At 49.9% G+C, this 11,738-nt stretch overlaps 2 protein-coding genes across 2 annotated transcripts; both read left to right on the forward strand.

Moving 5' to 3' along the window:
• The first annotated feature begins 873 nt into the window (after nt 1–873).
• Nucleotides 874–6,251, forward strand: LOC124462443 (serine/threonine-protein phosphatase 2A 55 kDa regulatory subunit B beta isoform-like). The gene is made up of 6 exons (XM_047013989.1): nt 874–1,051; nt 1,273–1,437; nt 3,591–3,760; nt 4,264–4,355; nt 4,516–4,639; nt 5,150–6,251. The coding sequence occupies exons 1-6, from the start codon at nt 892–894 to the stop codon at nt 5,303–5,305; spliced, it is 867 nt and encodes a 288-aa protein (XP_046869945.1). The 5' UTR covers nt 874–891; the 3' UTR covers nt 5,306–6,251.
• A 2,751-nt stretch (nt 6,252–9,002) lies between these two features.
• On the forward strand, nt 9,003–10,334 carry gpr151 (G protein-coupled receptor 151). Its single transcript, XM_047013970.1, has one exon. The coding sequence runs from the start codon at nt 9,003–9,005 to the stop codon at nt 10,332–10,334; it is 1,332 nt and encodes a 443-aa protein (XP_046869926.1).
• The last annotated feature ends 1,404 nt before the right edge of the window (nt 10,335–11,738 follow it).

Genomic DNA, 11,738 nt, shown 5'->3' on the forward strand with positions numbered 1-11,738 from the left:
GATGTTTTCCTTGGTCTACCTGTTCGACGTCTGTTACTTAGTACACCAGTAGTTTTCTTCTTCTTCAGGACATTCCAAATGGTTGTACTGGCTATGGCCAATGTTTCTGCAATGGCTCTGATTGATTTTCCATCTTCTCTAAGACTCACAATTGCTTGTTTTTCACCCAAAGACAGCGCTCTGGTTTTCATGTTGTTTTCACCTCTGAATACAGTCTGCATAGACAAAACCTATCTTACCCAATCTGAACCTGAGTGTAGACATTCAGTGGTATTTATTGATTGAATAATGTATGTAATAGGACACACCTGGGCAACAAAACACACCTGTCAGTCACATGTTCCAATACTTTTGCTCACGTGACAAATGGGTGGGTTCGAACAAAAAGGTGATATTTTCTAATTTGTGCATCAGATCCTGATGTAAATACCTGGTAATAAAAGCTGAAACGTTGATCTCTGGTTTCACATTCATCGTTTGATGTCAAGCCCAAATGTTTTCAGTCTACAGCAAAAATAAAGGAATTGGCCTCACTGTTCCAATACTTTTGGAGGGCACTGTATGTCAGGCCTCTCATACAGCTCCACAGCCTGAGCCAGCCCACAGAGGAGGATGAAGAGGAGGAGGAGTAGGAACTACTTATCGTCCGCCTATAGGGCTTTCAAGGCCTTTCTCATGCTGCAGCTCTGGCCGTTGGCCTTGAAAAGCCTTGGAATTTGTCTCTAATAGCTGTTTATACATCTCTATCCTCCCCCCCCCCCCCCGCCTCCTCCCCCTCACATCTCTCTCTCACCCTTTGCTATTGATTTATTTTCATTTCCCTCCATCCCCCTCCATCCCCCTCCACCCCCCCCCCCCCCCCCGCCTCTGCAGGTGCCTGTGCTGCAGCCCATGGACCTGATGGTGGAGGCCACGGCCAGGCGTGTGTTCAGCAACGCCCACACCTACCACATCAACTCCATCTCCGTCAACTCCGACCTGCAGACCTTCATCTCCACGGACGACCTCCGAGTCAACCTCTGGAACTTGGAGATCACGGACCGCAGCTTCAGTATCCTTCTCACACACACGCACACAAACAAACACACACACACACACAAATGCACACAGACACACCTATTCTCTCCCTCTCTTTCCACCCCAACGACTCTCTTTCTCTCCCTTTATGCACCGTCTGTACGGCGGTGATTCATTGTGGACCTGTCACTTGTTGTCTCGCACCGTGCAAATCCATCATGGGAGTTGTAGTCCTTCACCCCCCTCGCCCCTCAGACATTGTGGACATCAAGCCAGCCAACATGGAGGAGCTGACGGAGGTGATCACCTCAGCAGAGTTCCACCCGCAGCAGTGTAACACCCTGGCCTACAGCAGCAGCAAGGGCTCCATCCGCCTCTGTGACATGAGGGAGGCCGCACTCTGCGACAAACACTCCAAGTGTGAGTACTGTGAGGGGGGAGGGAGGAGGAGGAGGGGTGGGTGATAAGGAGAGAGGGAAGGAGAACGGGGTGAGGGGAGGGGGTAGACAGAGAGGGTTGGGGAGGTGAGGGGGGGGTTAATACACAGAGAGGGGGCGAAAAGGGGAGGCGTGGATAGGGGAGGAAAAGGAGAAAGAGGGAGAAAGGGAGAGGGTTGGAAGGGCGGAGGAAGAAGAGGCATGGTGTTGCATGCGGTCTCGAGAACTGCCAGACGGAACAGGAAGAGAGGTAAGAATCGGAGGCAGGCCGAGATGATGAGAACCAAACACCGAGATGGAAAGAATAACGACCCAAAAGGAACGACGGATACAGAGGACGAGAAAATAGATTGTTCTGTTCACGGATGGCAATTCATATTCATAGTCCTTTAATCCAGCTACAGGCTGTGAGGCTGACATTTTAGTCTTCCCTGGCTCAATATGCTAGGATTGATAACCACACACACACACAAACACACATACACACATTCACTCACACACACACAGACAATGACCACCTGCCCCTGTTAAGCTTAAGATCGTATGCACGCAATCTGATGGAATGAATAATGAATACGTTGACATTTAAGCAGGCGATCGATGCAGTAAGAGTCCAAGCAGCTTTCCTTTAGAAAGACGCCTGCTTGTTCAATAATGCCAGTTATTTTTCAGAGTCATATTGACGTGTTCGGTGGCCTGTAACCTCCTACATCCTGTTGAATTTCACATGAGCGTTTTGGCTGAATATTTAAACACATTTGGGAAAACCTGAGGGCAGACAAACCCTATGGATTAGTTGATTTTTGAGAATACTTTTTTCTTAAAATCTCAATAGCCGTGTCTTGTGATAAGAGCCTATAAGATGAATGGTGTTTGTTTGATAGCACACACTGTCCATTCCTTGACAGATGATCGCACACACACATAAACACACCCGCACACCCACACACCCACGGCAGGCAGGTGCATGCCTGTTAGCCGGAGGACAGGTCTGTTAATACAGTCCCACTCTCTCTCTGCATGAGCTCATATGGCTTACAGCAGTGTGTGAGCCCCCTGCCCCTACACACACACGCTCTCTCTGTGAGTGTGTGTGTATCCCCCCTGTCCCACAGCAATAAATCTCGAAGCCGTCCTGTAGACTGCTAGAATCAATCAGTGTTAGAGTGTGTTGAGGGACGCAAGGATGGAGAGAGAGGGATGGAGGGAGGAAGGGGGGGGGGGGGTTCATTGCGGCCCTCCCTAAAGCACTAAGCCCCAGGTCAGAGACAGGGGACCCCCCCCCCCCCCTCCAGAGTCTCTCCAGGGACCTTATTACACACCTCTGGAGTGGGGCAGGAGAGGGAGGGGCCACGCCCAATGTATAACACGCACGTATACACACTGTTATAAACACACACGCACACACAGCTTTTGTGAGGGAAAACATCTGCAAATCCAGCAGGGCTCAAAATGGGCCCGGCGCTTTGACATTGATTTGTTTTTCTTTCTCCCCCTCCCTCCTCCCCCTTTCATTCTATCCTTCACCCCAAATCCCTCGTTAGGCTCCCCACTGACACACTGCACAGCTACTCTCTCAGTAGTGTCAACAGAGGGAGGGAGGGACTGGGGGGGAGGAGGGGGGAGGAGAGGAGGGACTGGGGACTATAGTAAAAGGAGGGAGGGAAGCAACCAGGGGTAAAAGAGGAGTGGAGGGAAAGCGACAGGAGAGGGGGAGGGAGGCAGGGAGGGACGGAGGCAGGGAGGGAGGCAGGGAGGGAGGGAGGCAGGGAGGGAGGGAGGCAGGGAGGGAGGCAGGGAGGGAGGCAGGAAGGGAGGGAGAGCAAAAGAGGAAAGGCAAAAGGGAGGGTGATGGAGCAGTGTAACTGACAGTATAATTATGGGATGTCTTGCCGTCCCCTGTGTGCAGGCCTGTACATGCATCAGCTGCCCCCGGCAACATCGATATGAATCCTAACAAAATGTACAGACCTTGTTGACCCACTGCTTTTACTGAGAGAGACCTGTCAGAGAGAGACTCCTTAGAGAGAGACCCCGCTGAGCAACACACACACACGTTTACAAACATGTCGGGGTATTGTTCAGCTTTCTTACACCTAACTCTCTCTCTCCCTCTCCTCGTCTTCTCTCCCTCAGACTTTGAGGAGCCCGAGGATCCATCCACTCGTTCCTTCTTCTCAGAGATCATCTCCTCGGTCTCTGACGTCAAGTTCAGCCACAGCGGACGCTACCTGCTGACCAGAGACTATCTCACCGCCAAGGTGTGGGACCTGCAGATGGAGAACAAACCCCTGGAGACCTACCAGGTACGCCACCCGTGTGTGTGTGTTACTGTGTGTGTAACTGTGTGTGTTACTGTGTGTGTTACTGTGTGTGTTACTGTGTGTGTAACTGTGTCTGTTACTGTGTGTGGTGGGTCTTTGTGTGCCCATCTTTCCAAACACTGCCCAGCCTTCGCCTAACCAGCCTGGTAAGGTTAAATAAAGGTTAGGCTGAATAAATCAAATTCTGCCATATTGATTTGGGTCCCATCACTCAACCTAATCAGATCCCACTGTCAGTCTGCCACCATGCTACCCAGTCATCTTCACCAATTAACCCACAGTGATGTATTGAGCCCTGTGTCCCGTAGAAGGCTGATAGTGTGTGTGTGTCTGCTTCTGAAGCCTACATTGACTCTCCCTCACGCCGTGTGGTCCTTCGGGTCACGCCTACCGAGCATGATCATTGGCCGGCAATCTAGCAAGGTCAGGCGTGATTGATTAGATCATCTGTCCATCATGACCCCGGCTCTGTCTTCCTTGTGCAGGTCCATGACTACCTGAGGGGCAAGCTGTGCTCTCTGTATGAGAACGACTGCATATTCGACAAGTTTGAGTGTGTCTGGAACGGCTCAGACAGGTCAGTTCATGTCTATCTTATTTCTTTCTTTCTTTCTCCCTATATTATTTCTCCATCTCTCTCTCCCCCGCTGTATATTTCTCTCTCTCTCTGTCTCTCTGTCTCTGCCTCTATCAAACTAACCCTGTCTCTTTCCTTCCCTCCCTCCCTCTCTCTCCAGTGTGATCATGACCGGTTCCTACAACAACTTCTTCCGGATGTTCGACCGGAACACCAAGCGGGACGTGACCCTGGAGGCTTCCAGAGAGAACAGCAAACCCAGGGCCATCCTCAAACCCCGCAAGGTAGACAACCCTACACCCACACCAGCCTGGCAGGCCCCACACCTAGACCTGTACCACCTAGCAGGCCCCACACCTACACCTGTACCACCTAGCAGGCCCCACACCTAGACCTGTACCACCTAGAAGACTCTACTGCTAGACCTGTACCACCTAGAAGACTCTACAGCTAGACCTGTACCACCTAGAAGACTCTACTGTTAGACCTGTACTACCTAGAAGACTCTACAGCTAGACCTGTACTAACTAGCCCCCCCAACCAAGCACCTAAACCCACTGTTGTCTTACACACACAAAGCAGCAGGCCCTAGCAGGCCTGAAGTGTTCTGTTTCTATTTGAGTTTTATGGTCCATCATTTTAGCTTCGTCAACATTTACAAAGGCTCACCTGAGCTGCGTTGAGATGTGCTGCATTCTGTCCAATGAGATTTGTTGTCCACCTAGGCTCAACAGTGCCCCCCTAGACACATGGCCCCTCGAGACCTCTCTAACAGCCAGTGTCCTCTCCCTCAGGTGTGTGTGGGCGGGAAGCGTCGTAAGGACGAGATCAGCGTGGACAGCCTGGACTTCAGCAAGAAGATCCTGCACACCACCTGGCACCCCACGGAGAACATCATCGCCGTGGCAGCAACCAACAACCTCTACATCTTCCAGGACAAGGTCAACTAGAGGTCAACCCCGGGCCTCACAACCCCTGACCCCAACGCATGAGGGGCGGGAGATGGAGGATGGAGGAAGGAATGGAGGGATGGAGGAGGAGGAAGAGAGCTGTATCCCCTGTATGTACAGTGTGTTGTGTCCTGGGTGAGATCCTGGTGTCTGGTAAGACTGCTGACCTGCTGTTCCACAGCTCTGCGGGGGGGCACAGTTTTTCGAGACGAGGAATTTTGGCAAGGCACAGAAAATTGAGAGTTCAGACTCTCAAATCCAGAAATTCTGGAATGTGGTCGATCGGGAGACGGAATACACTTGAGTGAAAGAGGCTTCTGGACTAGATGGAAAACGAGACGTCTTCTGCACAAACCACTCCGCCTCCCCGATACAAATTCGTATTTATTTTCTTTTGTCATGCGACGCTGTGAAGAATGTGGGGGCTGCATATTCATACTGACAGGCAGGAGAATTCTGGACCCATGGACTAAGAAGTAGCAATCCTCGAACACCTTTGTCTGTGGATAAACACGGGATATGGGGACATTAAGCATAGAGCACACAGTTCAATTCTGCCTGCCCTGGAGGAAGTGTGTGACGTAGCAACGTCTCCCTGTTTACCCCGCCTACCCACCAGTCTATTGGCTGGAACAGGACCGTTGTCACGGTGTCGTGTCTGGACAGGAAGAGACTGTTCCATTCCGACCCCTGACCCTTCTCAATAGCACCGGAGTTGAGAGGGGGATTGTTTCTGCCTGCTGTGAACCAGCCTGGTGAAGGTTGATCTCTCTCTCTTTTTTTTCATGTTCCGTGTCTCCAGTAGGGGGCATCAAGTCAATGTGAACGAGGCCTTCGTAGGCTTGGTACGATGGTTTTATTTAAAATGCTGTAATTGTTTTCCTTTTTTGTTCTTCTCTTTAGTCGATGATGATTCTGTTTTAGAAGCTGTGGTGCCTTCTTTTGGTATGTGGGGTTTGATGTTTGGGAAGGGAGGGGGGGTGGGGTGGGGGGGGGGGCGGGGGGGGTTGACCGGGGTGAAGGGAGGGGGGATGGGGTGGAGGATGAGTAGGAGTGTGAATGTAAAAAAAATAAGAAAAAAAGAAATGTGACAAGAAATGTTGACCTAAATCTTAGTTAAAAAAGGCTTTTTATTCTCTGTCTGTAAAACTAAAAATTCCCCCTCCACACACACACACACTCTGATAAAGAAGTACTGGAAGCCGCAAATACACTTACATTAGCACACTGACTGCATGTGTGTGCTCGGTGGAGGAAACCAACCTGGTTTCCACTGCCGGTGAAGGGCAGCCGTGTGTGTAAGTATAACTGCTAATGCACTATAATCCTGCAGTTGGTCTGATCTCTAACCAACTAAAAGACAAAAGCGCTACTGACAGACGCCATTCAAACAACCAATAGCGAGAGACCTGTCCGAGTGTGGACGTCTATGTCGACAATGTTGATTGACGTTGTCACCGTCGACAGGAACCGTGGATGACGTTAACCAACATCCACAAACCCTCCATGGGTTCATAAAGGGACGCCGGCCGCAAACCCGTTGGTGGGCCGTGACTCTTCAGCCACCCTAGCTTGGTGTTGCATGAAGCGTTTGATACATGGAACTGTCCGTCTGCATACGGTCCCCTACGCATCCTCCCATATACAGCAGGATGCAGGGGCAGGGCTTCTAGAAAGCACCACGTTCTCAGTCTGGTTAGGAACCCTAGACTGTGTGCCAGTGCCTGTCAATGTTTCTGCTCCACTTTATTTGAATGTGCTCCTCTCCCTATGGTCGGTCTTCTTGCTATCGACCAACTACAAGCTGCAACTCGGCTGAGATGCAGGATAGGGGTTTGCTGAGCGGTCGGTTGAATCGTTGTCCTCGCTTGGTACAATAGGATCTATAGAGGATCTGTTCAGTTTACTCTCCAGATAATGTGCCGTCTTTAATTCATTTCTGCCCCTTAACTGTAAAACGAATTTCCCCTATTCGACACGTTGCATTTCTAATAACCCCAGAGTAGGATGATGCTATGCGGTGGTCCGAGAACAGTTTTGATTTGTCTTCTTGTTTGTCAAGATTAGGATTTGGAGGCCAGCTCAGCTGATCCTAGACATGATGAGTTTTTGAGATATGAGGCAGTATCATCACAATGACTAAACAGTAACAAGGGGCTCTGTGAAATCAGGGAATTTTAGGTATGATTCCTTTAAACAGTCATTTCTTCTAAAAAAATTCAATAAGTTACTTCGAGAAAACTTCTAGGTAAAAAAAAAAAAAAAAAAAAAAAAAACTTTTATAGCTGAGAATTTATTGACTGATGACATGCAATTAAGTCTTTCTGCTTACTGGATTTTCTTTGAATTAAAAAAATGTGTGCAAGTTCAAACCTTGTGACAGTGTGTTTGTGTCTCATTATCATGGATCACAGCCAGTATTGTTTGTCATGGTGGTCTCTGGAGGATTGTAATTACTGTCTGAATTACCATCTCAACAGAATATCTTAATGAAATCATAAATCAAAGTCATTAAATCCTGTTATTATCACCACAGTGATTACAAAACCATTTAGTGTTCTGTGGATTTTATACACTTGATTTTATAGTTTGATGTATTAGTTCTGTAAGATGGTGAATATCAGACAAGACTAGCCAAGTCCTTTTCCCAAATACAGGGTGCCTTTCTTTACTTTATGGAAAGAGAGACAGGAGCGCCCTCATGTGGGTACACTTTGAACTGAACGTTGGCCACATGTATTGAAATCAGAAAATATATTCTGCGGTGAGGTCAAGTGAAGTCACATTTCATCAACAACATACAAGAAAATAAATGGGCTTTTTAATGTTCGGTCACTGTTATAAAAAGACTACAGTAACTTGTTTAATCAGTGTCTTTTCGTATTTGGCTTGTTTTATATTGGTTTAGAACTATACTTCTTCTGAAGCGTTGATATTTAAACATAAATTATACAGATATATCCAGTAACCATTAGCATAAAGTCTGACCTATTCTCAGAAAATGCCTTGGTCTAACAATTCATTAATCATTCGATTTTTCCATCAGATCAACAAATATGGTAATACTCCGTAATAAATTCATAGGACAAATAATTCAGTTGTCACCGAAGGATAAATAATAGTTCAACGTTGTGGATCCATGAAATATTAGCCTAAACTGCCCACAACAAATCTTTTATGCTTCGCCAGTTTATTCCCACTGCGTCAACATTAAATTGTAATGCACCATTATTCATTCATAGGAAAAACTATTCCGGTTGTCACGTAATTATAAATCATAGTTTAATGCTGTGGGACCAATAGGACCTGTGTGCCTTGTATCCCACCTTTCTAATTGGCCCCGCGAGACTTTAGAACAGAGCTCAGCGCACGCAGTCAGTCAGCTGGGGACGGCAGCTGTCAATCAAAGCGCATCTTTATAAGCGCGCAACAAGCTTTCTCGCCCCTGTCTCTCCAGATAAACTCGTCTCGACACAGACAGGAGCAGGACTGAGTTGATCGATGCGATTATGAACAGAGATTACACTGAGATTGATCTGTCTGTGTGCTGATGTTGAAATATACAGTATTTAGATTGAAGCTTACAAACTTTTAAAATCCTTTTTTGGTTGTTTTTTACGTCAGGCTTCTCTCATAGATAGATAGATAATTCTCTTCTTAACACACACATTTTTGGGGTCTTCAGTCAACCAACAAGATGGACAAACTTGGCACTGTGACTAATGTCACCGCGGGCAACAGTTCCATGGACAGGAGTGCCATTATCGAGCGGGGCTCCACCCAGCACCTGGACCCGGGCGACCTCAAGGTCCTGGTGCCTGTCCTGCTGGGGGTGCTGTGTGTCTTGGGCCTAGCCTTCAACCTCACCGCCATGGGCATCCTCTTCTCCAACGCCCGCAAGAGCAAGCTCTCCCTCATCAACTCCCTGGTGCTCAACCTCATGCTGGCCGACGGCCTGCTGCTGGCCTTCGCCGTGCCCTTCCGCGCCGCCGCCTACTCCCACACCAGCTGGACGCTGGGCTGGCCCGTGTGCAAGACGGCCGACTGGTTCCTCCACGCCTGCATGGCGGCCAAGAGCTTCACGGTGGCCGTCATGGCCAAGGCGTGCTTCCGCTACGTGGCTAACCCCAACAAGCAGGTGAGCGTCCGCCTGGCCTCCGTCCTGGTGGTCCTCTTCTTCACCTGGCTCGCCGCCTGCTCGGCGCCCGTCCCCCACTGGCTGTTTGCCTCCCTGCAGAGGGAGGGCCAGGGGCTGGCGTGCGTGCAGGTGGTGCCCCCCGAGGCCCGGGACTTTATGTCCGTGTACGTGAAGGCTTACCCCCTGGGCGTGTACTGCGCCCCGCTGAGCTTCGCCCTGCTCTACTTCTGGAAGGCGTATGGCCGGTGCCAGCGGCGCTCCAGCAAGACGCAGAACCTGCGCACTCAGATCCGCTCCCGCAAGCTCACCCTGATGCTCTTCTGCCTGACGGTGGCCATGGCGACCCTGTGGCTGCCGCAGTGGGTGGTGTGGGTGTGGGAGCGCCACGCGGCGCAGAGGGCGAGCGAAGGCGGCGAGCCCTCGGTGGCCTCGCCGCCGCTCCTCCTCGCCCTCTCCGCCCAGCTGCTGGCCTTCTCCCTGTCCCTGGTGAACCCCGTCATCGTGCTGTCGCTGTCGGACGAGTTCCGCGAGGGCTACCGGGGGCTGTGGAGGCGCCTCACCCTCCGCAAACACCCGCCGCCCAAGCCCGGGCCCCACGCCCCCACCGCCCCCCAGTCCCCCTGCCCCAGGCCGGAGACCTCAGGCCAGAGGCGAGGGGACCGAAACCTGGAGCCCAGCCCCAGCTGCAACCAGGGCCACCGAGGAGAGGCTCCGCCCGAGGCCGACCGAGGCAGCGTGGGTGAGGGGGAGGGGGAGGGAGAGAGCCCCCGAGATGGGATCGTCCTGCCGGATGTGGAGCAGTTCTGGAACGAGAGGGAGACGGGCTCTCTCACCGACGAGAACGACCCAATTCCCTGGGAGCACCAGGAGGGCAAGGAGCCGAGGAAGTGAAGGAGGGACACATCCCACTCATCTCCAGAGCTCATCTCCTACACTGCGGCTTAGTGTTAGAGTTAATGTATGTTGAACCGGACCTTGTTCCATTTTGAAAGTATTCAAAAGAGAAGGGGAGACAGAGACAAAGGACACAAGTAGAGGTTGTATTTGGACTGGGCCGGTTCGGGCCAGCACACCTAACCAACCTCAGCACCTTGACGGTGCTTGACTGTAAAATCAGGACATCACAATACTGGTTGGTATTCTTGTTTGTTTATTTGTTTCTTGTTTATTCGCATTTATACAATGATTCAAACAATACAAAGATACAAGAGAAGAAAGCAAAAAACATGCAGGTGGGGTCAGAAACCTATGTGGTTTTACGTGGCCCACCACGACATTCTTTAAAATGTGTTCTTGATATTACTTGCGTATATAACTCTGATATCGATATTACTCTTATAAGTGTTTAGGTGTAATACACCTAGGGAGTCATGTTATATTTGAACGTGTTTTCACTATGAAATGTGATGTTTATTAGTGCCACAGTCTTATAAAAGTGTTAAAGTGCAGTCCTTTTCCCAGCTTTAGGAAATAGAATGTGAGGACAATGTAAATTAAAGTGCAGGAAGTTGTCCTATGTTTGCAAAGGTTGTTGCTTTCAACACTGAAATTGGTCAATGTCAATGTCAATGCATCCCTTTGAAAATGTGTCTGATGACAAGCAGGTGGTGTGTACTGGACTACTGAACGGTGTGTGACGTCTCAGTTCTGTGGTGGTCATTGTGTCAGTGCTCTGTGAGGATTATTTTGTTTACAATAAAGTGAACTGCATTAAAAAACCCAGGCAGTGTGACTGATCATTGATCACACCTTCACCCCTCGAGCTATCTACATTTACATTACATTTAGTCATATAGCAGACGCTCTTATCCAGAGCGACTTACAGTAACTACAGGGACATTCCCCCCGAGGCAAGTAGGGTAAAGTGCCTTGCCCAAGGACACAACTTCATTTTTTGGCTCGGCCGGGAATAACCGTTCAGCCACCTGACTCACCTGACTCTGAGCTATAGTAACCTGAAGTGCAAGGATGCTTGAAAATACTAACTTAAAAAAATGTAAGGGAGGGGGGGGGGGGGAGAGAAGGAGGACAAGACAGGGAGAAAGTGAGTGAACTAACTGGGAGGATCAAACCCTCCAGAATGGACCCCCTGTTGGCTTCAGGGCCATTAGAAACATTGAAATAGAAGGCCAGTCATTAGTATACCACGGGCGCTAATTACAGTCAAAGGTTTCCCTTTGAACTGGGACGCCCCGCCGCCCCCCCCCCCCCCCCCTGCAGGTTGCCCAGGAGCCATCCACACGCTCTGATCCCAGACCTCGTCGCGATCAGATCACCCAACCGTCACCAACGACG

This window comes from Hypomesus transpacificus, unplaced genomic scaffold (assembly GCF_021917145.1).
Source record: "Hypomesus transpacificus isolate Combined female unplaced genomic scaffold, fHypTra1 scaffold_213, whole genome shotgun sequence".
Lineage (NCBI taxonomy): Eukaryota > Metazoa > Chordata > Actinopteri > Osmeriformes > Osmeridae > Hypomesus > Hypomesus transpacificus.

Excerpts from the sequence above, each read along its gene's own strand:
- LOC124462443 (XM_047013989.1), top strand. The coding sequence starts at position 892 with ATGGACCTGATGGTGGAGGCCACGGCCAGGCGTGTGTTCAGCAACGCC. Across the intron at positions 1,052-1,272 it reads GATCACGGACCGCAGCTTCA|ACATTGTGGACATCAAGCCA; the intron begins GTATCCTTCTCA and ends CTCGCCCCTCAG. Across the intron at positions 4,640-5,149 it reads CCATCCTCAAACCCCGCAAG|GTGTGTGTGGGCGGGAAGCG; the intron begins GTAGACAACCCT and ends CCTCTCCCTCAG.
- gpr151 (XM_047013970.1), top strand. The coding sequence starts at position 9,003 with ATGGACAAACTTGGCACTGTGACTAATGTCACCGCGGGCAACAGTTCC.